Source organism: Panthera leo, chromosome A3, assembly GCF_018350215.1.
Source record: "Panthera leo isolate Ple1 chromosome A3, P.leo_Ple1_pat1.1, whole genome shotgun sequence".
Taxonomy (NCBI): domain Eukaryota; kingdom Metazoa; phylum Chordata; class Mammalia; order Carnivora; family Felidae; genus Panthera; species Panthera leo.
Window position 1 is genome coordinate 45,279,085 of NC_056681.1, and position 26,575 is coordinate 45,305,659.

Genomic DNA, 26,575 nt, shown 5'->3' on the forward strand with positions numbered 1-26,575 from the left:
TCAAATCTGCTTTTTCTGAGGCAGCCAGCTCAAGTCTCTCCACTGGCTCCTCCACCCCACTCCTCCTCAGCTTTTACAAGGTTCTGGAGCAGAAGCAGAAGCAAAAAGTAACTGACATCACAGATAACAGGATAGTTAGAAGTGTGCTTATAGAGCATAATTGTGCAAGTAATATCATTAAGGTAGGAATTACTGCAATGAGTAAAACATGCACTCCTATAATTAATATAGGTACCACAGGAACAGGCAGCCATACTCTCCCCAGGTATACTGTACATCCTGTCTCAGGAATGCATCAGCTGGAAATATATTCTTAGAATATACAAAAGAAATGTGGTTTAGATGAAACCACAGGCTTATTAATATGTTCAGGTATAGCCTAATGCCATGGCTGCAAGGTGCAGTGAAGTCTCAGTCAACACTGCCAATGGTGTCAAGAAGAATACTCATGTCACTCTCATGCTAGAATCCAGATTGTACACTTGCACTCCCTTAGCATAAAGTATGGAAAATTCAGTAGGGAAAACATCTCTCTACTGAATTTGGGTAACAAGGATATTTCTTGTGTTCCTCTGGAACTGTGAAAACCTAGAGAAGAAAGATCTAAGAGATCATCATTCAATTCTTTCACTTACAGAGATGGAGTAGGAGATCGATGAAGATCAGAAATTGCCCCCAAGGTCTAGACACAAACCCAAGCACGCTCCTCTTCTTTAGGAAGAGAAAATGTTAATGCAGGGTCAGTGAAGCACCATTTGACATCCGTGAATAACGGGCCTCATATGTAGACCCAGAGCATCATCCTGAGGCCATTATTTAGCTCTGAAACACAAATTATTCTTTCATCTCATTCACTTTGCCTAATAATCATTTATAAATGCAGTTAATACTTTTTAGAGTTATACTTTCAAGTGAAGTCATTAAATGCTCTGGCTTAAACATGTGCTTCCAAGGGACACCTGGGTGGCTCAGGCGGTTGAGTATCTGGCTCTTGATTTTGGCTCAGGTCATGATCTCACCGTTCATGGGTTCAAGGCCCATACTGGGCTCCACACTGATAGTGTGAGGCCTGCTTGGGATTCTCTCTCTCTCTCAAAATAAATAAACTTTTTAAAAAATGTGCCTCCAAAATATACACAGATCATTCTCAGAGAAATATTATCAAATGAGGGAACTGGGTATAAAATGCTATGCTCTAAAGAGAAATGAGTCTCCCATCAAAATATTCTTAGGAAACCCCTGGATAGAAATTGCATGGGTCTGTGCATGCACCCATGGAAGTGAAGCATACGCACTGTTAGAAGGATTCTATGGAAAAAACACAAAGAAATCTCCCAGGATTCCAACAAGAAACCAGGATCCCTATTTTTCCCACATAATTTGTGACTTCTGTGTTCATTTACTTGAAGTCTCAACTCTGCTAAAAGCCTTAGAGCTTTTGATGCTGTTAAACATGAGTGTCTAGTGAATTTAAAAGTATTTCCTTCTCCTTTGCTGAAATTGGGAAGCCTGGCTCTCAAGTGTGGATGAAGGTGAGCCTGCCTGGTGGCATGGAGTTCTCCATTCTCTCCTAGCCCATGACCAGGAACAAGTTAAAAAGGAAAAGCTATTCGGTGTCTTCTGGTGTGTTCTCATACTGGAAAGGAAATAAGTTTTGGAATATGATTATTATCCATTCTTTTCATTGTAGGATAACACAAAATGCACACTCTCTAGTTTGCTTCCTTGTAAGTAAAATTACTCCACCTACACGTGGGAGCAAAATCGAAGCTTTCCACATTTTGTGCTCTATATTAAAAAAAAAAAAAGAAAAAAGAAAGGAAGAGAAATATGGGCAATGTGCTGGTCATTCAATTCTGGGGGTCTACAAACCTACTGCACCAATGTGTTGGAGGACTGGACATAACATGTAGAGCAGTCCCAACAGGTAACGTTTTAGTTTCATCTCATCTTGGGCAACAGACATATAACGTGTTCTTCTTCTTTTTTGCAATTTAATGTGTTTGGACAATGAGCTCTCAAGAATGGCTTAAATCTGAGAGAAAATTCCCCAAGGGAGCTAGCTGTCCACCCACTTCTGAGGAAACCACGGGATAGAAGCATTAACAAAGCAGTAGTTTCAGCAAACCTGAGACAGCCCCTGGCCGGTTTGTTCATGAGGGAGAGCCCAGTGCACTTGAATCCCAGCACAGCAGGAAGGAAAGAGGTAAAGGAAAGGAATTAGACCATCTAGAATAATTTCAATACCTCTAATGGGTTGACAAATGGCTCGGTGCTTCGAATTCTAGGAATATCTGTTTAACATTTTGGTTTTTGATTTACACATAATGAAATTCACTTGGGGGGGGGGCTTCAGAAGTACTTTCTTTTTTTAATGTTTATTTATGCTTGAAAGAGAAAGAGAGAATGAGAGAGAGAGAGAGAGAGAGAGAGAGAGAGAGAGAGAGAGAAAGAAAGCAGGGCAGGGGTAGAGAGAAAGAGGACAGAGGATCTGAAGTGGGCTCTGTGCTGACAGCAGAGAGCATGATATGGGGTTCGAACTCACGAAACATGAAATCATGACCTGAGCTAAAGTTGGATGCTTAACTGACTGAGCCACCCAGGTATCCCGAAAGCACTTTCTTTAAACAAAGTCGCTTTTAGGCAGATGTTGGGAAGAATGAGGAAAAAGGAAGAGGAGGGATTTGGATAGAAAACTCCTAAAAGGTACAACTACTTTGCTCTCTGATCTTGGGCAGGTAGTTTGTCTCCTGGGCAGCAATTTCAACACCTGTAAATGGTAGTGAAAACACAACCTGCCCCACGGTGCTCTCACAATGCAACAGAGACAGACCAGAAAGGATTTTGTAAATTCTGAAGCCGTATACATCGGTGTTTGTATTAAATTATAGTGGGCCTTTTAAATTATGGTCTTATTAAAATATTAATTTTTCTAGGATCAGCTGAAAAATAAAACTTGGAACAGATTTAATACCCACTCATTAAAAAGGGAGTCCGAAATGAAACCCATATCGTTTTGATAATCTCAAGAACATTTCACAGTAAATTGACAAAATTCTTGAGTGCTAACTAACTCAGTTGCAGGTACCACATCAGCTGCTGTGAGGGGAATGAGATGGAATAAAGCATAGCCCCTGCCTTCCAGCAATGACCCCTCAGGGGTAGAGGACAGCTCTGCGAAGCTGAGACTGAGGGCAGACCAAGTGCATAGTGCTCCTGCAGGGGGACAGCCTAGCACTCCATGGGGATCCAGAGGAGGGAAGCAAATAGGTGACACAAACGGCCTGGGTCTTAACAAAAGGACCATGCTGCACACATTCAATGTGAGACTCTAGTAGGGGGGTGGGGGAAGGCAGGTAATTTATTTAATGTCTTACTACGAAAAGATTCTCTTCTAAAATTTCTCTAGCCCAAAAATACCTACCAAAGAATATTTTTCCATGGGAGAACAAAAGACAAGCCATTGTTTATTGTTTCTTCAGAAAACAATGTTCTCTCTAAAATGTGTTCCTGTAAATAGCATTAATAGCTGAACAATCTGCAATTACCACACTCCCACTTATTGTTATGTATTAAAAAGGAATTAACAGACACAAAGAGATTATTCCCCACAAGGAGAGCACTTTCTCACAGAAACAAAACTTGCAATTTAGAAGGCTTTTTGGGACATTATTTCCTTGTATCCAAACCTATCCTTCATGGATTATAAACCACAGTCATGATTTAAAATCTCTTATATTCAAAAATCGATCCTTTACACATGGGAGTTAAGACCTAAGTACAATTTGGTATTTGTAATGCCTCTAGAAGCCACCTCTCTGTCTCAGTTCTCTGCCTGAAGAAAAATGTGAATTTCTTAAAATCTTAATGGAATTCTAAATGGGAAAAGAAGCTCTTGCAGGTCAACAAGTGATTTTCCAAACAACAAGAGAATCCCTTCTGTAGTGACCGTACTAGCACCTACTGAAGGCATAAGTGTCCTCACCTTTCCAGAGCTCCAAAGAGAGCCATTACAACCCCATTTCCCAGATGAAGCAGCTCAAGCCAGAAGAGGCTATGTGCTCACTGACTCGAGGAGGCAAGGCCAGGGCTCAAGCTCTTTTCCCCAGGTTGCCAGGAGGTGGCCCAAACAGCTGGCCTTGGATGAGACAGAGCCTGAGAAGCTTATAAACCCCCAATCACATGCCAGGTCCGAACAGGACACCTGGTTAGAAAGGGCCTCTGGTGGTGAGCTGGAGTCTACCATCAGTCCCTACTCTGGAAGTAAGACAGCCTGACCTCCCTCTCCCCGCAGGCAGGGCTCCAGACATTTGAAAGAAGGCAACTCCTCACCACGCAAGCTGTTCTCTCGCCATCCTTCCTCCTCTCAGTCACTTGGCAGCGTGCACAGGGGAGCACAGCCATCCCAACTCCTCCCTGCCTCCCTGCCTCCACTCACACTTGCAGTGCTTCAGGCTCTGTGACTTCAGACCACACCACTCATTCACACTGGGCTTCCGGACCAAATGCACCTCAGGCATTTGTCCTGGTAACTCTGAATTAATGTGATGGCTCCATGCTTGAGTTCTTAAATTGTTTTTCTTTTTTAAAAATAAATTGAACCCTATGAAATCGAACCCCACTTTTGAAAAACAGTCCACTACTGGCAATTTTCATAATGTTCCACCTAAAACATTCGCCTCTCTTTAATCTCCCTGGTTAAATTTTTGTAGGGTTTAATTTCCCTGGTTAAGTTGAGACAGCTAGTCTTTCATTCTTGTTTGATTGCTGGGTTTTGTCATTTAATTTACATAATAGGCTGGCTCTTCTAGTCTGGTGTCATCAGCACAGGTACTACTGTAGGGCAGGGTTCCCCCAGCACAGCACTATTGACACTGAACCGTAAATTCTTTATTGTGGTCCTGTACATTGTAGAATGTTTAACGACATCTCTGGCTTCCACCTGCTAGATACCAGTGCATCCCCTTCCCGTCTTGTGACAACCAAAGTATCTCCAGACATTGCTCTGTGTCCCTAGACGGGACGGAGCAGCCACCACCACCACCCCTGGTCCCAAGAATCATTGTTCTAGGGTAATGAATGATGGCTGCATCACCACTACAGAAAGTTCACGTCAGCCCTGCAATTAATTGATCGTTGGGGCCAAAGTCTCAACCAGAACGGTTCAGCTCAGCTATTTTGGTCATCCAATCTTCCCCATGATGCCACATGGATTTAAGGAAGTCTTCCTTTTGTTTCTAGTTTCAATCAATCAACATATTTATTGAGTGTCTATTGCATCTGGGAAAAGACAAGATGCACTCCAGTGAGTCTACTTAAAGGAGATTCTGGTGACTTGGGCCTTGTTAGAGGCCACAGTAGGGTTTCCTTCCAAAAAGAGACCTCAGGGCACAAGAGAACAATTTTTTCTACTGAAGGATGTAGGTCAGCTTATATGCTTTACCATATGGTAACAGTTTAGTAAGAACAAAATCTTTCAATTTTCCACATACACTGAGTTGCTATTATATTGCATTTTTACACTTTATTTTGTGTAACATGTGCTTATTAAACACATATGGCTAAACTCGTATTTAAAATCATAATTCATATTCTTCACTGATAGCATTTATTTGAAAGAAAGTCTTTATACCTTTAACTCCAAAAAGGGAAATCAAAGAAAACTCAAGTCTCTGGCCTCAGGTAAACCTCTCCCTCTCCAGGTCAGCCTCTGCTGCTATCGTCTTACACTTTTTAAAGCTGTGAAGCAGGCTCACTGCACATGTGTTAGACCTCCTAACTGAAGCCTCTCCCATCTGTTACCTTCTACATATTTCTACTTTCCTTAACTGCGGCGTATGAGGGGTAAGTGAGCTCAGTCTACAGCTTAATGAAAATAATTACTGGTTTTACAGCTGTGAAAGAAAAGAACAAAATGCTCCGTTTATTATTTTGGTTCAGTCATCTGTCTTAAGTCTCCATGTCAGTGATAGCTAAGCAAAGTTATAATAAAATTTTCTTTGGTAAAACTTGACTAATCTATGGCTTATACATTCTCATGAAACCGTATGGGAAACACGCAGGAACGAGTGGATGTTACTTGGTGGTATAACACTAACTATGTGATCGAGTCTACATTTTATTACTCTGAATTTGTACAATAAGCACATAATAAGAATTATTATTAACTTATTAATACATGTCAGGAGACGGTTCACATATATCACCTATCCTTGTAAACATTATTCTTCCATCAAAACTAAGTCAAACTTACAGTTTTAGTTTATTTATTCCTGTAGTAAACTCTTCTATTCAATAAAATCCCATTAATTAAAAAAAAGTAAATTCAAACTCATAAATACTATTTTTAGAAAAATAAAAGCTTTTTTTAAGTGTCAAAGTGCTTTCAAAAACAAATAGTAACAAAATTAGCTAACAAAAACGTAAGGTAATAGAGACCTTTAGAAAATCTAGGTTAATAAGCATAAATAAATTTGTAGTTCGGACATCACTGTTCAAATTCCAATAGATGATATGATATGTTCTCTTAAGAGGAGAGGAAATGTGCCTGGAAATCTTTCCAACACATTTCTATTTCCTAACACCTACCTCAGTGTATTCTCCATACACCTGTTTCACCTGACCTCGTGCTGCAGTGCCCATGACAAAGAGAGGGGTCCCATCCTACCTTGCCCCCACTTTTTCTCAATTCATCTTCTTGCCTTTCTGGATTAATTTTTGCTTTGAGATATAATGGGAATAGTGCCAGCAGGCTCTATCTTCTCAGGCACTTGTCTCTCAGCACTATATCCAACCTGTCTGAAATACTTTCTCTCTCTCTCTCTCTCTCTCTCTCTCACACACACACACACACACACACACACACACACACACAGAAGTATACACATTACATATATATGCACATATAAATAAAGTTTATTCACACAAACGCCATCTGTTTCTTAGTCCTTGTGAGGCCCTCATTACCTTGCCTTTGGCTACGACAGCAATTCCCTTTCTGTGTTTGTTGCCATCACTCCTTCCTGACTATAATCCATCCCACGTAACCACTGTGGTTTAGGCTTCTTAAAATGCTTTTTTGGCAATGTTGAGTTTTGTGCTTCAAAACATTCAATGGCTCCCCATACCTATGGGATGAAAATGATGCTGAATCAAGGTTCCCTACAGGGCTGCCTAGATTTATGTCCATATATTATTTCCAAGCACATGTCTGGCACTACACACAAACCACTATGGTCACTGTTCCTTGAACATGGCTTGAGAAGGTCTGTACCTCAGACATGCGAAATTCCATCCTGCTTCTCATCCTACAGTTTAAATCCTATCCATCCCTGAAAAGTCTGCTCAAAACGATTCCACCTCCTCTGTGAGCTGCTTTCGAACCAATTCGGCTACAAGGGTATTCAACCCAGTTCAATTCTTATAATGTGTGTACCACTTATTTGGCTCTTGCACAAGCTGAATGATCCTGTACCTACTCACTTACGTGTATCAGACCGCTGTCTACACCCTTAGAACCTGACTAGGTAGTTACAATGGTGAGAAAAAATACTCAACATGTAAAGATTATCGAACCTTTTGCTATCTTCAGGAAAAAACAATGTGACCCTAATAACAAAATGCCTAAAAATAGATCAGAGGATCCAAGAATGCTCAATAGGAGAGGGCCTGAGAGGTCCTCTAGTCCAACTCATTCATTGGTCTCGTGTGCTCAGGCAAGGGCCCCATGGCCAGTGGGAGATAATGCTGAGTCTATCTCGCAGGTCTGTCATCTCCCAATATGTGGTCTGTCATCCATAAAAGTCAAATGTTGAATATATTTTGAAGCTATCTTATATCATTATGTCTTAGAAGATACATTTCCCTGTTCTTAAAAACCTTAGGAATAAGGTCTGGGATTAGTCCTGTTTCTACTCACTGTACACCCTATAGTTTTAAAACATTGTTTTCAAATGAAACTTTTAAGTTAGCCTTCTAGAGTTCCTCCTCTGATATACACCAAGGTTACCATTTAATCCTCTAAACATCAGTTAGACCTTTAAATTTATAAATATGCAGTTTATCTTGGTAGCACTGACTCCAAATATCAAGAATTTAAACCTTGGTAAGAATCACTTGCTGTAGAGAATAAGTGCCTTAAAGGTTTATTAGAATTACTTCCTTGGATATGAGATAAACAAGGTTCCTAATTTGCCATCTTAATTCTGCACTTTTCCTGAAATTGAACACTCATTTATGTTTAGCTTTAAATATATTTATAAATGTATGTGTATCCAACACACGGTTCTAGTTATAAGTCTAACTTCTCAGCAAAGAATAACTCTTTGTCTGAGAAAAGGTGATGCAATTATTACATATCACTGCATGATACAGGCTGTCTGGGGTTATTAAAAGAGTCAGGTATGGCCAATTTACAAGTATCACCCCTGCACCTTGCTTTCATAGCTCACTGCTGAGTCTTATGCTCATTGAGGGACCCCTTGGGATCTTTTTACAAACGACTGTTTATTATTATATTATTCCATCATATACCTCAGGAGAGGAGGTTGTTACATCCGTTAAGAAAATCAGGAGCTATTTTGACTTCTAAGAACATTACTCCATATACGATGTTTAAAATTATGTTTTTTGGTATGGCAAAAGGTTCAGTAAAACATAAAGTTAAATAAAAGCAAAAGGTTCCTGAAACAAGTGAAATATTCTTGGCTACAAAACAAATGGCTAAAATTAAGGGAGGGCAAAAAGAAATGCTGCAAGTGCATTTAGCGACTGAAACATGAACAGTTTTGATCACGTATCACCAGCACCCAGCATGGTAGCATACAGAGCGCTCCCTGCCTGAGCCACGTTTTTACTTGCAGACAACAGAATCCACTCGGCTGAGATGAGGACAAAGGGTATTTATATCAGGGCACTGGATGGCTTACAGAGTTTCTAGAAGTGCCAGGGAACCCAGCATGAACGCTTCATGTCCAGGAACAAGGTGGTGAGCAGAAACGTCCAGCTATACCACAGAGCGGTTCCAGGAGAGCTACTGTCTGCCCTTGCTGCCATGACACAGGTGCCTGAGCAGAACCCCTGTGACAGCTGCCGCTCACCACTCCCTATGCGTACTTTCCCGAACCACCATGTAGGTGCCCCTGTTGGACAGGACCATAGTGGGTGTCAACCCAGCCACAGGAGCTGGGGACATGCAGAGTTCAGCTTTTTAGTTCCCATCATACAGATGGCACACTAGGCAGGGTGAGGAGTGGGTAGAAAGTGAACCAGTGGCCGATGATTCTGAATCCCAAGAGGGTTAAATTAACATTTTACTTAGGTCTGACCCACAGCAAGGGGAGAGGGTATTTCTCCATCTGTTCTGAAATTCCACAATGCCTAATTATATCTTTTAGTCAAACGAGTATGTTCAAAAGTGAGAAAATACACAGGGAAAGAAAAATATTAACATTTTACGATAACAGAGTATGTTCTTCTCCTCATACTCTTCAGTGTCATTACAAGGGCTCATGTTTACTGAGGGCTGTTTTGTCCAGGCTCTGAATTGAGTACTTTATATATTTTAGCTCCACAAAGTCTTCAAATAACCCTTATGGTAAGCACCACAATTACCTGCATTTTACATATAAGGGGAGAAAGGCATAGTGAAGTCAAATGATAAGGTTTAGCCAAGGCTGGAGCTCAGACAGGTTGTCTTGAAGCCCATGCTCTTAACTATTACACTATATCATACTATATTACACTAAATCATGACTTTATCCTGTTACAATTCAAATTTGTCACTAGATGGTTACCTCAGGGCTGAAAAATACACATTTTTCCACCTCAGGCCCCATGCTTTTTTGTGCATTACAAAGTAGGATAATACAAAATTATAGATGGAAATGACAAAGCCTATATTTCCCAAAATTTCTATATGCAAATTTGCAATAATTTTACATTAATGTAGGCTTTGCACTTAAAAGAGAATTTAACTTTGATGTGTAACAAATTACATTAAGACATTAAATCTGTAAGTCATTGTTAAAAAATAGTTTGCTTATTTTAAGCAAAGAAAACGTTCCAGTCTTTGATATATGTTCTTAGAAACATGAAAATAAAATTCCTTTCCTCAACTGTCCCTTTCCATTTTACACATATTGATCTTTCCATATGTTTTAAATAACGATGAAATTAATAGGAACTGTTTTTAATAAATCTAAATCATAGCTCTTTTCATGTCCAAATATTTTGGGGAAGACTGAGGTGAAAAAGCTGCTGAGGCTTTAGGAAAAACTAAGAACAACGAGGAACAGCTTTAGAAGAGCAGTTGAAAGATGGTGAGGAGCTGGGGAGGCAGCTGTGGAAACCTATCTCGGGTTGGAAGTGGGAGGGCGCTCTAGTCAGGAGGAGTCTGAGGTGGGGGGGACCAAGGCTGGAGCCCAGGTAGAACAAGACAGAAGGAGGAAGGAACAGAACAAACAACTGTCTGACAGGCCCGTTAGCTGTGAATCAATGGGGAAGACATACCCTGTGGAATAAACCACGCCTTTCCTGTGAATTCTAACAGCCTTTTTAGTGTGTGGCATTGGGCAAAAGTTCTTGATATTTTTTGAACCTTTGTTATTTAAACAGTGTGTTATGATATTTATCTAACTGAATTGCAGAGACAAACCAGTGGGAAAACATCACGCAGGTGCCAGCACAGAGTCTGGCACGGTGGGAGTCGGGGAAATAAAGACCCTCTACCCTCACCAGCCAACCAGATACAAAGGAGCTGGGCAGAAGGAAGCCAAGTGGAAGACCCTTCACAGGAAGGCTAGGCAATCAGTCCCACAAGTCACCCCAAATTTTATTCATGATGTATAGTTATTTTGAAAGTCCTTACAATCCAAATTATTTTCTTTCTAAACCAGTAACAGGATCAATTTTTTTTAATTCAGAATGGAGGAAAAGTACAGCTATTTCAAAGCATTTTTTCAATCATACTAATAAAACTATATGATTTTTCAATCATACTAATAAACTAATAAACTCAGACTACACATGAACTTGGGAAAATACTACTTGATAAGGTCACTGTTTTAGCTATTAAATTATTAAGTTAATAGACTAGCTAAAACTGGTCCAAACAAAAACGTTGGTTTGGAATGTGATGCATTTGGCTGTTCAAAATGTATTACTATTAATATTTTAAATACAGAAATGACTATATTTGTTTTCATAATGAATTGGCCACCATATTAAATGTAACCATGGTTTTATACGATTGTATCATAGAACACAGTCTGTGAGACATCTATTTTACAAATAGGTTTTTAAAAAATTTTTTTAACATATATTTATTGTTGAGAGACAGAGAGAGACAGAGTGTGAGCAGGGAAAGGGCAGAGAGAGGGGGAGACATAGAATCTGAAGCAAGTTCCAAGCTCTGGGATGTCAGCACAGAGACTGATATGGGGCTCAAACTCATGAACTGTGAGATCATGACCTGAGCTGAAGTCAGATGCTTAACTGACTGAGCCACCCAGGTGCCCCACAAATAGGTTTCTTTAATTAAAAAAAAAGTTTTCAATTACTATAAGGACCCATAGGTCTGGAAATAAAAGATTTTTAATATCTTAGAGCTTATTTCCACTTCAACACTTTTTTAGTCATTGCTGACATAATTTTGATACTCTCATATTTAGGGAAGCATTTGTAAAATGACTATGCCACACAATCATGCTCCCAGGGCCATGGGCCTTGGGGCCATTTCAAAGGCCAGTGGTGGAGGGTGAGCTACACAGTGAGTTATGCAGGCAAGTGTGCCACCCAGAGGTGAAAGGAGGAAATTCACCTTGGATTTTTTTCTAAGATAAAACTAATAAATGTTAGAACATTTTAAATTATTTGCTATTACTTACCTTACTAAGAAATAAGGAAGATTTTTATAAGGTTCTCTCTGCAGGAACAAAGTCTTTTAGCACCGGGCTAGTGACTTTTTGAGAACTCTCATAAGAAGGAAATGGTACTAGTCACAGGTGCACAGTTCATGGATTAAAAAACTGAATTTAACTGTATTCTCTACAGTAAGTGCTTTCTTGTTTTTTTATAATTAATGTAATATGTGTTTCCAGAAGAACATATAAGTTCTGGGACAACCACCATGATCCATTTAGGCATGTGGACCAAAAGTTAAACTAATTATCAGAGACATTTCTTACTTAAATGAGAAAAGTTTCTTTCATTAGAAGGTTTTCTGTGCAATTTTCTTCTGGAAAAGAAACAAGGTTTACTTACAGTAAGTAATTCTTTTGGCAGACAGTCAGGGCTTCTCAAATATATACTAATAATTGTTAAGGTTGCAGGATACAGCCACTTCTATTAAGCACACATAAAAATTCAAGCCTCTAATGGCTAGACAATAGGCTGATTATAAAAGAGATTTATGATATCCCTGTTTTGTCTTACAAGTCTGGATGTTGGGATCACTTTTAGTAACAGACCAACATTTAAGACTTATGTATTTTACAATGAACCACAAAAAAATCAAACTCAACTGAAAACATGACATATATTAAAATGGGAAAATGATTTTAAGTATAAAATATGAAAACTCCCTTTTCTACCCTGTAAAATCATATTTTTTAAATAATATTTTGGGTTCTCAAAGTCTTATTTCTTCTCACTTGATCGTTTCATTTCCACTCTGATAGACTAAAATAGAAAGATGATCCTAAATTTACATACATTTATGTTACTTTCTAGAAAACTCATTCCAGGAATACCCCAGTGTTGGCTGCTGACTTCTAATTTGTTTTTATTAATTGAGAAAATTCTACAGTTGATTGTTATTTCCAAGTAAATTTTTCTCCCTGCAAAATCTTAGCAAAATATTGCTTTACAGTACTGTGTTGTTAACTAAGCTTTTGTCTCTTCTGTCACTGAGGGATCTCGTCATGATCCGTGAGAGTTAATTCTCTTCCCTATTTATACACCTCAATCTTCCACCCACCTGAAGCTACGTCATTCTGTGAAAGACGCTTCCATCTGCAATGATGGCTACAGATATCTGAGCACAGGACACAAACGGCTCTACTTTCGCACCTCTATTTCTGCGTTTATTTAGGAAATCAATGAGACCGTGGGTACAAGTCCAGCCTATCATATAGGGATATCCTCCATGCATTGTTGGAACGGGCAGATACGACAAAGACAACCCAGTAGGCCAGTACAGTTACTGCTTCAGATAAAAGCTCAATGATGAAAGCTCCAGGGTGTTATCAGGGATATATTGCGAGAGTTTTAAATAGGGCTAAAGGGTCGAGAAGCTTCAAGAAACGCGTTCTGAAGCAACAATGGAAAACTGGCTACTCAGGAGACTGACCTCTTAACACATACCCTAAGTTTATCATCAAGGTCTGTGTGTCCGTATTATACTTTCAAAGAATAAAACAGAAACACAAAGGATGACTGCTTATAGCTCACGAGTGATTCAAGTTCAGTGATGAGTAGCTACAATTTCAAGGGTAAGTGCTGAAACATTCTCTATACCTCTTATTGCTCAAGAAGACCTAGTGATAACATTCAATGCTTTGAAATTGCTTAAATCTCTCCTCTTCCAGTATCCTGCTCCCAGTGCCATCATCTTACTGCTCATCATTTTTAAATTCTATATTCGTTTGACTACTTCCTAATTAATCTGTCTCCAGGCCCAACCTCCCACTCTACACTACCACTGTTACATTTTCAAATCCATTCGGATTCCAGAATAATCCTTGGAAGGAGTCCAGAATAATCTCTGTGAAGTACAAACCAGTCATATCACTCCCTTGCTTGACATTCAGGCAGAGAACCAGGACTCTGGGTGTCCCTGCTCCCCTCCTTGCTCTCTGCCCATGGGCAAGGGTAGGGAGGCGTGGGACTAGCCATATCCTTCCTACCCTGCACATCCAGGATCTACCAGAAGGGGCTGTCACTACTGACTCCTCTGACCTTTCTGTTTCAACTTAACCCACCAATCATATTCCTTTGGGAGAAATGAGAATGACTCCTCATCAAGAAATGTCAGGACCCCTAATTTACGCATGAGGTCTTTTACAAAAATATCCTAACTACTAAAATAATAGTTTTCAAACATTTTTAAATGATCACAATGATTTTGTTCAAATAATATCTAATGCAGAACCCCAACAAAAAGTGGCTGAAACAGCATTTTTGAATTTGACAACATAAGCTGAAGCTAAATCATAAAGCACTATGTAAGCCACAAAATAAAGTTCAAATTTGGTTGGCGTAATGCAAAGTCAGTGGAGAGAAGCAGGAATGTGACAGAATCTGATTTACGTTTTTGAAAGACCAATGTGGTTGTTGTGTAGAAGAGCTGAAACTACTGAAAATTTCAACATGTTTGATGTCTTTTCATGAACCCTAATTTAACCTGCAAATAGCGAGATGCACTTTCCACTTGGTGGGCTACCGTGATAAGGGAGTCACAGAATACCTGATCCTCGCTGGTTAATCCCAGGTGCATCACAAGGTAAAAATGCACTAGGAAGTCCCTGTTTGGCAGAACGTCCTGGCGTCTGGTCATCATGGCGCAGATCAGTCTGTAGGCTTGCAGTTTGCCTTCCTTATATTCGTTTGGCAATGTCGTCGCCTGCCAAGGAGATGAGGTTTAAAGATTTAATCAGCTCCAGATGCAGAGCATTTTGACATTTCATTTACTTCTCAGTATTCCATAAGAGTTGTTTATGAAGACGAAGGATGCAGTTAGTGGCTTTAGTAAGATTCAGCTTGTCTTCAAAACGTGCAGTCTTGGCCAATTACATTTTTTAAACTCAATTTCAGAAAGGAAGAGGAAATTGCAATAAAGGAATAAACACATATCCACTTGCCTTAAATAGCCATGATGCAAACATTCTGAGTGGTGGGATCAGCACCGGTGGAGACGGAGAAGACTGGTTATCCAGGCTTATTGCCAGATTATCCCGTATCTAATTCACAAAGAGGAGAATTTTAGGAAAGGCCACACATAGTTTATCGCAATGATATTTCAATATTGTGTTCCATGGCCAAATAGCTACTTCTCATTAAATTTCTACATGTTGAGCGAAAACCTACAATATGTACAAGTTTTTCTTCTATCATGAGATCTACTGCCATTTTAAATTATGTGTCTCACTTACTGTACATGGTTTTAGATTTAATACAAAACTAGGGCTTTGTTTTCCCTTGAGTGTTAATGCCTCAAAACATCTTCAACTCCAAATGATAAGGAATGGCCTAATAAGTTATACTGTATAAATATGAATCACATTTTCTAAAAACAAGAACAAAATCCAAAAAACTTAATAACCTGGGGAAAGCATAGATTATAATCAAAACCCAGAATGAAAACTGTATGTACTCTAAGATTCTACTTTTGTAAAAAATATGTTTATCCACAGAAATAAAACTATATATTTATACTGGTTATCTCTGTGGAATGGTGATGTAAATTTTCTTATTCATACTTTTCTACATTTTTTAAATCTTGTACAATAAAACTGGTATCACTTTTATCAAGAAAATAACAAAAACTACTCAATACCCTACCCCTTAATATCTTACAGTAATATTCTACATACATATGCATTAAATGAAATAGCTCTTCTGCATTTATGAAATGACCAAACTACAAGTTATTTATTATTTATTCTGTGACAATCAAACAACTTTGTCTAAACACCGAATATATGTTCCAGATTACATTCAGTAGTTGACTGCCAACAGGATTTTGATGTTAAATCAATGATAAATGATAAGTCAATTTTCCCCTCTTAGAACAAAAGGGAATGTGGCAGGACGTACCTTTGCTAGCTTGTACCAGAGTTCATAGAGATGGCCAAAAACTTTGGCATGAATCTTGGGGGACTGGATATTATTCACATCCCCGAGGATTCCCAGGACTCTTCGCCATAACACAGCGGCAGAGTCTGGGTGCCAACCGGTAAGGTTCCCTCCAGCAATTATACTGCAGTCATCTGCAAGGCACTCACTGCTATCTATGGAGGAAAACATGTCTGTAAACACAATCTTGATTTCATCATTACAGCCCTTTCTCTTCAGTGCAAATCACTGATGCTTGACAATTTATGTATTCAGGGTAAAATAATTAAAGATTAAAAGTGTGCAATGGCTGATGATTCCAAAGGATGGAAAAGCAGAATCAGTAAAGAAAGGTCAAATGACTTTTCATTCTTCAAACTAAAAGGGAAACAACCTAGAGATGAGAAAAAAGTTCCTGGAGATCCTGTGAAAGGTTTTATACAGCAGAGGAGGGGAAGGAGGAGAACCCTGAGCAGGATTGGTAGGGAACAGGGCCATGAAAAGTAGGTGGCAAGGGACAGCCTCAATGCTGGGGTGATATTTGTAGTGGCTGTTATTAACTCAGGCTTATTGGGGTATAATTTGTTTACAATAAATTTTACCCTTTTTAGACTCAAGGAGTTTTAAGGAGTGTATACAACCATGTAACTGTCACCAAAAACTGCCATGAAAATTAAGATACGGAACAGCCTCATCACTCCAAAAGTTCCCTTTTATAGTGAGTCCCCTCCCCTTATTCTTTGCCCCTCACAAGTACTGCTGTTTTCTTTTCCTAGAGTTTTGCCCTTTCTAGAATGTCATATAAATCCTACAGTATGATAATGGTGTGAGTGGGTGGTGTAGGTAGCGGTGTGGATGCCATCACCTAGCTTAATGCATGTGAGATTCATCCATTTGGGGGCTTCTTATTGCAGGTTAATCTTCCATTTTATGAATATACCATAGTTTGTTCATCCATTCACCTACTGAAGGATATTTGGATAGTTTCCTCCTGTTTTCAATGATTATAATAAAGCTACCATAAACATTTGTGTATAAGTGTTTGTGTGAATGTATGTTTATAGTCTATTTTGTAAGACCAGAATCACAAAATGGCAGACAGTATTTCTTTGCTTATTTCTTCCTTTTAGTGGGCCATATCTCCTAGTGGTGCTTGAGAAAGGGCATGTCCCTATAGATCTCTAAGTGTTTGTTCCCTGACTTGTAGTCCATAGTTTGGTTGGGTATAGAATTCTGTGATGGAAATGCTTTGCTTCAATTTCTTTTACTTTCCTTTGTTATTAAATTTTTTTAATGTTTATTTATTTTAGAGAGAGAGAGGGAGCAAGAGGGGAGGGGCAGAGAGAGAGGGAGACACAGAATCTGAAGCAGGCTCCAAGTTCTGAGCTGTCAGCACAGAGCCCAATGTGGGGCCCAAACCCACAGACCATGAGATCATGACCTGAGCTGAAGTTGGTTGCCCAACTGACTGAGCCACCCAGGTGCCACTCCTTTGTGATTTTAAAGTCAGCAAGCAGTATTTTGAGGCTTGAAATTATTTTATGGAAAATTATTAAGTTGGCAAAATTTGTATCCTCTTTGTACCTAGTGTTCTGAAGCCTCCTGGTGTCACCTCGTCTATTTTCAGCCACTGTGTTTGCCAATTCATTAGGTCCTTTTGACTACAATATCCAGGTATTGTATTGACTTCCACTGATTTGAATTTATTTCTGCTGCCATATTTCTATTTTATTTTATTTTTAATTTAGAGCATGAGCAGGGGAGAGGGGTAGAAGGAGAGAGAGGGAAAATCTTAAGCAGGCTCCATTATCAGCACGGAGCCTCACATGGGGCTTGATCCCATGACTCTCAGATCATGACCTGGGCCGAAATCAAGAGTCAGATGCTCAACCAACTGAGCCACCCAGGCGCCCCTCTGTTCATATTTTCAATATCCAAAAGATCTTTCTTGTTTTCAGTCTATTTTTATACTCTTGGTCCTTCTTTCATGGATACAGTATATTCTTACCTCATGAAGATATTAATAGCTTTTTAAAATTTTATTTCTTCCCAGCTTTTTTTTAAACTCTAAGGTAAAAAATATTTATAGTGTTATATTAATATGTTTTAAGTGTACAATATAATGATTTCAAGAATTCTATACATTACTCAGTGTTCATTAAGATAAGTGTACTCTTAACCTGTTTGGGGGGGATGGGTTAAATAGACTTTTTTCAGACTCCTTTTAAGATCTGCTCCATTCTACTTCATCCCATATTCTTTTTTTCTAATAATTTTTTTTAAGTTTATTCATTTTTGAGAGAGACAGAGCATGAGCAGGGGAGGGGCAGAGAGAGAGAGGGAGAGAGAGAGAGAGGGAGACACAGAATCCAATGCAGGCTCCAGGCTCTGAGCTGTCACCACAGAGCCTGATGCGGGGCTTGAGCTAATGAACTGTGAGATCATGACCTGAGCCAAAGTCGGACGTTCAACCGAAGGAGCCATCCAGGCGCCCCTACTTCATCCCATATTCTTATATTTGTCTTGTGTTTTCATATTAGATACCTTTTTCAAATGGTTGGGGATCCTTGGCTATCTGCTCATATTTAAGAATGGTCCACAAAAAGCTGAATGGAAGCATAGTGCACAGGCATTATCTTTGGAGAGTTTCACCATGTTCTCAGAAAACCTCAGACCTACGTTTTCTTTGGGGCTTTTATTCCTAGAACCCAAATTCTAGGAAAAAGACTCTCTACTGCTCAGAGAGTATGCAAATTATTCCTTAGTTCCTTTGTTTTCAAGACAGCACCTCTATACTTAGCTGTTTATTGGTGACTCCAAGCCAGAAACCTCCCAATTTATTTGCTTCCTCTTCTGGGATGAAGTTCTAACTACTTCTTAAATAGACTTCCAAACAGTCTGCCTGTTTTTAGCCCCACCATTTCCTCCTACTTCTATAGCTACCTCATATGGACAATTTTTTAACCCTTTTAGGAAATCTACAATAACTTCAGTCAGCTTGCTTCGTGTCTCTCCCCAGTACCAACACAGGATTCAGTGCCCTCAGGTCTGCTGATGCCTTGGCCATGTGTCATCTGTTACAACTTTTAAAAGTTGGTTACTACTGCCTTTTTTCCTGCCGTCCCTGTCCTTGTGGATTTATATCTAAATTAAACAAATGTCTAATTTGACATCCCCCATTGCTCATACCTTATGTAAGTATGGTACACCTACTATAATTAATAGACCAATATTGAAACATTATTATATCAAGTCCATACTTTATTTAGACCTCTTTGGTTTTTAACCTAATGTCTTTTATTAATTTTTATGTTCCAAGATTCCATGCAGGATATCACATTACATTTAATTGTCATGTTTCTTTCACCTTCTCTTGGCCATGTCCTTGTTTTTGATGACCTTAACTGTTTTGAGGAGAACTGATCAGGTATTTAGTAGAATGTTTTTCAGTTGGGATTTGTCTGCTGTCTTTCTCATGATAGACCTTTCTTTTGCATCATTGTTATTATTTGCTTTTGCATTTCTGAAGTGAACTTCTCTTAGCTCTGATGTATGTATGATCTTTTCCTAATATTCTTGGATTTCATTTGCTAATGCTTTTTTTAGGATTTTTGTTTACAAAAATTTAAGTTTGTTTATTTTGAGAGAAACAGTGCAAGTGGGGGAGGGGCAGAGAAGGGGAGAGAGAGAGAGAGAGAGAGAGAGAGAGAGAGAGAGAGAGAGAGAAATCCCAGGCAAGCTCCATGCTGCCAGTACAGAGCCTGACTTGGAGCTCAAACTCATGAAGCTGTGAGATCATGACCTGAGCCAAAACCAAGAGTCAAATGCTTAACCAACTGAGCCACCCAGGTACCCCACAGGATTTTCATTTATATGCTTTTAACTGAGACAGACTCTAATTTTCCTTTTTCAATACTCATTTTGTCTGGTTTTACTGTCAAGGTGTCACAAGCTAAATAACAATTTTGGGAGCTTTCTTTCTAATCGCTGCAACAGGAAAAGATAGCTTCTCTTTTATTTGAAGCTTCAGTAAAACTGGGAATTGTCCTTTATTTTTATAAATCTATTCAAATTAACCTACTGTATTATTTTTTAAAGCTTACATTGTTTTTGTAGTTCTGTTCCTTTTTACCCTCATTATTTTTTCCTCAATTAATCCTGCCTACTTGTCTATTTTATTAATGCTTTTGAAGAGTTGTTTTTGATCATCTTCACTGCTTTCTAGTATATATGTGCATTCTCTTAACTTTCTTAGTTCATTTTTATTAACTTCTATATACTATTCTGCCATTTTTTCCTAATTTTTTGAATAGAACACATAGATCAATAATTTTCTTTTTTTTCTTTTGAGAGAGAGAGAGAGAGAGAGAGAGAGAGAGAGAAAACACATGAGCAGGGGAGGGGCAGAGAGAGAGAGGGAGAGAATCTTAAGGAGGCTCCATGCTGTCAGTGTTTGATTCCACAAACCTATGAGATCATGACCTGAGCCAAAATCAAGAGTCAGACACTTAACTGACTGAGCCACTCAGGCACCCCAATAATTTTCTCTTCTAATATACACACCTAAGGCCATATATTTTCCTCCATATAACTCTTCAGTTACAATCTAGACATTGTGGTATGTAACTTTCACTGTAGTTCTGTTTGAGGTATTTTCTAATTCACAGTTTCTTTTGGACTTAATTTATTTGGGGTGCAGTTTTTAGTCTCTTAATTTTGTTAATTTATTTCATCATATTCACAGGATGTGGTATAGTTTCAAAGTATGGACATGTGTTGAGACTTAATGATCTAATTGGTCAATTTCTGTAAATGTTCCATGTGCTTTTAAAAATCACACGTATTTTGAAGTTCAAAGTTTTTTATATATATCCATTCAATCAGGATAAATTGTATTGTGTACATCTTCTCTATTCCAATATTTCTCTGCTTGACTGATCAATTAATAAGAACTCACATTAAAATTTCCCACTATGATTATGGTTTTATTAGTAGTTCCTTGTAATTCTGTCAAATTTTGCTTCATATATCTGGAGGCTATGAAGTTCATATAAATTCAGAGCTATTACTGTCACTAATAAGTGATTTCTGCTTTAAAGTTTATGTAACTGACATATATTTAGTTTAGCTCAGTGATCTTTCTTCCCAGCTACCAATGTATGTACTTACTTATGGTCTTCCTGAACACAATGTATTAGGGTTACCTCTGGTAAACATCATATGGCTCGGCTTTAGTTCTTCAATGTAAATGAGATTTCTGATTCCATGAGTTTCTGATTTCAACTGCAAGTTTATATGGTTTGTATTTATTGTAGTTGCTGATTTGATTCTATTTCTAATATCTTACTTTCAGCTTCCTGTTGAAGTTGCTTTTGCTTTGCTTCTTTTTTTCTTTTTTTTTTTTTTAAGTTTTCTTGTTTGTTTAAGCAATCTCTACACCCGGTGTGGGGCTGGAACTCACAACCCTGAGATAAGAGTCAGCCAGGAGCCCTGCTTTGTTTTGCTTTTGAACCTTTGGAGGGAGTTTTAAGAGCTGTGTCTTGCCTCCACCACTAATCCTCTTTCTCTATTGTCTTATTACACTTTTCATTAACATAATCATCCCCAAGTTCTACTGCTTACCCCACACAAATGAAGACAGACTGATTTCTAGGCAATTAACCCCCCACTGGGTGTCATTTTGAGTATATATGTTGCTGGTGTTTTAAGGCCTAATCAAAGAAATGGAAGTACAATATATGGATGTGAGGAACTCAAGTAGAGAAATGACAAGCTGGCCAAAAGGAGCAAGGAGGAGTGAACCTGACAAGGAGCCGGGGCAGATCCAAGAACAGTTCTGTATCCTTCCAACACTGCACCCATGACAGCTGCTGAGAGCTTATTATATTAGTTATGGAACGATCCCAAGACACTGAAACAAAGGATTTAATAATGATGGCATATAGTGTCATGGAAGGGCCTTCCAAAACACAGAAGCACTGTTCCTTCTTAAAGAAAAACACATCTGTATTTCTTTCAGAGGAATCATATAATCAGTTAAAGAGAGACATTATAATGAGCAGATATAGTCCAAGCTGGAATTCCTACATACTGTACCTGAAAGAAAGTAGAGATAACAAAAGCCTAATGACAGACCTTCTAGGTTCTCGAACGTTTACAAAACCTCAGAAGAGACACTCACCTTCCTAATGTTTAATCAGTAAAATAAGTACATCTGTCAGTCTGAGAAATTATGTTGAAGGCTTAATGAGTACTTATAAATCAATATAAGCCCCCAAGTGAACAAATAATATGGCATTTATGTTTCTCATAAAGAATGTCATGATGCCTTTAATGCTTTGAGGATTAAAAAAAAAAGGTAAGGGGAATAGGTAGATGATTTACAAGCTTTGTCTCATCCTCTACCACCACCCAAAATGTAGCCATCCAAAGAGAGATCAGCTCCCAGCATTCCAATCACACTGGAACTCTGGCTGAGTAACAACTCCAAGGAAATGTAGGCCAGGTACCTTGTCACCTGTACCTCCCTGCTACCAGCCAACTAATAGATTCTCAGTTATGAAAGAATCCCATGTAGAATGTCTGTTTTAATACTGCTTTGCTCTCAGAAAAATTTATGCCTCAATGATAAAAATCCTAGGAAACACCCCTTATCACATTATCAAATTATGTTGAGTCCTTTAGAAGTATACGAAAGGACTGCATGCTCAATATTAGTGTCACTTTTTTAAACGAATTGAAATGTTTTTGCCCAAAATTACTTCCACTCATGGCATAAGTAACAGAACAGATGCTGACATTTTACATGTAGATGGTTCCTCAGTGAAGCAGCACTTAATTAAAAATGGGGATTTGAGAGATTTCAGAAAATTTCATGCCACCCTAAAAATACCAAGTACTTAGTTTATTTTCTTTTTCATGAGCAAGCTAGCATACTAGCCTAGTATCTTTCTGTTTCATTATTACTAAATGCTACAAGGCATTTAAAACATTTTATTGAAGTAGAAAGTCTTACAAACCAATAAAATCATAATTTTTCTCCAAACACACATGATTTTAACAGAGAAATCTAAAGTATAGAACTGTTCAAATACGCAAAGGATTTTAGTCATGAAATGTCTTGGTAATTGGTAAAACAGGCACTTATGACCAGATGGAGATTTCACATGGTTGCAATTTTATGTAGACTTGGTAGAATGCTGATGAAACATTGCTGGCGCTTTGTAAATAAATTTCCCTTTCAATTTGAAAACTAAACAAAAGGCACAAACCCAAAGGCTCAACTGAAACACCTTCATTCTGAAACCAGAAAAATCAGGCCTGGATTCTGATGATCAAAAGTAGAGAAATAGCCGGTTGGCATTCAGTTGACCACCACTACGGCCTGACTCCCCTCTTCTTCCTCATCTGCTTTACGGACATACATTATTCATTTTAAAGATTTTAGAAGGTAAGCAACCAATCCCATGGTAGTTTGGATGTGCCCACATGTCGTGCCATAGCCCTATTTCTAGGAAATATATGAATGTGAATATAAATAACTTCTTTCACAACAATCATTTTCAATGAACAATAAATTTAGCTGTTATTTTCAGCAAATGTGTAATAATGTAAATGAGAAAAGAAATATAAAATTGTTAACCTGCTAGTGATGGATTCAAGGTTTTAGAAGCAGTTTGTTATCCTAAACATTTGGTAATTGGTAGGATTATTCAACAAGAAACAAAGATACACTCAAATTGTTTGATCATTCTCTGCATGTCCTGAAGATCAGGCTAACATGAATTTTATTTTGTACATTTATGAAGAAATTGTTCTCTTAAGAACAGAAAGTTAAATTCAGAGCTGTGATAATCCTTAAACCTTATCATATTACAGTTTGTCCTTTTCACAGATGACAAGATGAACTATTGAACTGAGTGTACCGATTCTCTATATTAGTATTTCAAAGAAAAACTAAGTATTTGGAGGAGTTAATCACAACATAGAGTGCATCATGTGAAATTACCTCACACAAGTTTATTAAATTGACCTGTCCCATGCATACTCTGAAGTAGGATCAAAACTAATCTTTCCAAAGGACAGACAAAAGAAGTAAGCGCCCAATTTTCTTTCTTTTCAATAAAAATAATTAAAACTAGTTCTTGTTTTAGTAAATTCAACTTACTGAAAATTTACTATTGCCTTTGACAGTACCACGCTGATGATTTCCCTTGAATAATCTGTATATTGGACCCAAAGAAACCATTTATTCCATACATGCATAAATAATTCTCAAATAGTTTAAAGGGTGTTGCAATTGTAATTTTAACAGCAATGCAGTAGAGAGGAGTAGACAGCACTGCACTAAATGCAAAACACTTTGGAAGCCAGTTCCAGCTGTGGTAATTACTTTAGCTAGACAATATATTTTCTCTGGGTCTCAGTTTCTCCATTTCTAAAACAGAATTGAGAAGACTTGGCCTGCTTACAATAAAGAATCAGAAAGGATGCCTCAAAGTTCTTTGTAAACTGTTAAATACTTTATAAATTTACGGTATTATTATTTAAAATCATTACATGTATCTCTATGTCATTATATATATAAAGAATTGTAAATCATTTTTAAAAGAATCAAAAATTTGAGAAGCACAAATTGCTACCCAATAATTTATGAAACTAAACACATGATTTTGCCAATCATTTTCTCACTGACTCTGCAAGGCTATTCTAACCACTGGCAGATTTGAATACATAGATCAAAGATGTTTCCTGTCTTTTAAGGACAGCACTGAAGGATTCTAAGGCAATGCATTATTCACTTATAGCTAAATGGTTTGTTTTTCTTTGTTCACGAATCTAATCTAAATTAAAATACACACATTAAATACACATTAAGTTCTTACTTCTTAGTCTTACCTCTCTCATAGATAAAAGATTTTATTCAACACCATTTTTCTATGCAAATTTTATGAAGTTTTGATGTAACTCCATCAGCAATTTCCAAAATCATTAGAGATTCATTAAATTTTATATCATAATTAATGAAAACCAAAGTTTGCTTGGTTAAAAAAAAACTAAGGTAAAATTTAAGCCTTTATTTATCATTAATAAATGATTTTTAGCATTTTCAGGGCACCTGGGTGGCTCGGTCAGTTAAGTGGCTGACTCTTGATTTCAACTCAGGTCGTGATCTCATGGTTCCTGGGATCAAGCCCATCATCATGCTGATAGCACAGAGCTGCTTGGGATTCTCTCTCTCCCTTTCACTTCTCCTCCCTACCTCGTATGTGCATGTGCTCTCTCTCTCTTAAAATAAAATAAAACAAAAAATAATGATTTTTAACATTTTAATAATACTTTTTACTCAATTTGTGCTTTCTAGTTTGTTGTTGTTTTCCTAAGAGATTATCTGCCCATAAGCATGAATATGGTGGACCAGGAAGGACTTTGTGTGAGTGTGTGTGGGTGTATGTGCATGTGTATAGCTAAAACTGCAGAGCACTTCCATATGCACTTTTCTGTGCACTTGACTTACGTGTTCACACATTTATTCCTCCAACAACCCTTTATTGGGGACTATTACTACCCACATTTTACAAAAAAGAAATTGACAGAGAGGTTAACTTTCTCAAGGCCACACAGAAATTCCTTGGCAGAACCTGGATGCAGACCAGAAAGTTTGCCTCTGTAGTCCATTCATAAATCTTAAAAATATAATACTCTGGGGGAAAAAGTAGCAAAAAATACAGATTATGATATCATTTTTTAAAGTCTTAAAATTTAAATTAAATGATACATTATTTGAGGACACAGATACATGTGGCAAAACTATAAAGAAATCTACGAAATTATTACTGAAAAAATTGGGGATAGGCTGACAGGCTGATGAGAGAAGGGAAGTGACTTGAGAAAGGCCTATAGGGAACTTCACTGGTGTGGGAGCCATTCTATTTCTTAAGTTGGGTAGTAGATTCACTGGTGATCATTTTAGTACTACGGGCCATAACTTACAAATATGTCGCAGCTTATCTTATATGTCAAATATTTTATTGTAAAACTTAAAGAAATATTAATCAATAAGCTATTCAAACTCTTTAACTTATTCTGTATTTATGATACATGTGAGTTGGATAAATTACTCTTCTCTGTTTCCAGAGTAAAGCAAATGTGGTCAGGGATGGCAAAGGCTTGGCATGAATATCACCACTTCCTCTCATGATGGACAGTGGTTCGACATGGCTTGCTCCCTCCCTTATCTGGCCAATGTTTTAGAATGTGGAGAGGTCCACGTAGGACTCTGAGAATTCATGACTGATTAGGAACAGGTGGTTGGGGCTACTACACCAATTTGGTTGGAGGTAGCACCCCATCATCATTGTGCTAACGGATCCCTAGAATTCTTGCAACTGGGAAACTCTGGGATTCCCAATTGGTAACACTGATGCCTTTCAAAGATGCAGTTACCTGTTAAGTTTGAAGCATCAGTGGGACTCAGTTGTAACCAGTGGCGGGCATCAGAGTCAGTCACAACATCTGTGGGAGTGCTCAGTTCCGGGTCTTCGTCACAGGTTGGCCATGGGCTCATGGACAGCTCTGCCTCGTTGTTATAGCCCAGAGCTGTGTCACTGCTGACACTTTCACCTGGCACAACAGAAGAACCGAAGTCTGAAATAACAAATTGCTGGAAATCAGAATGCTCCCGATTACTAACATGCAAGTAACTAAACAGTTGACGCAGCAGGAATCTTTCAGGGGATAGGGG

The 26,575-nt window shown here is 38.2% G+C and overlaps 1 protein-coding gene across 8 annotated transcripts in view; it reads right to left on the reverse strand.

Moving 5' to 3' along the window:
* Window positions 1-26,575, reverse strand: part of RALGAPA2 (Ral GTPase activating protein catalytic subunit alpha 2) — a 322,181-nt gene that overhangs the window by 159,495 nt on the left and 136,111 nt on the right. For 6 of the 8 annotated variants that reach the window (XM_042931748.1, XM_042931747.1, XM_042931753.1 and 3 more), the window contains 4 exons: window positions 26,278-26,478; window positions 15,814-16,007; window positions 14,859-14,957; window positions 14,465-14,620 (listed from right to left, as the gene is read on the reverse strand). In XM_042931748.1, the coding sequence (XP_042787682.1) occupies window positions 14,465-14,620; window positions 14,859-14,957; window positions 15,814-16,007; window positions 26,278-26,478 (650 nt within the window). The remainder of the gene's footprint in view (window positions 1-14,464; window positions 14,621-14,858; window positions 14,958-15,813; window positions 16,008-26,277; window positions 26,479-26,575) is intronic. The other 2 variants (XM_042931750.1, XM_042931749.1) reach the window with 1 other exon arrangement.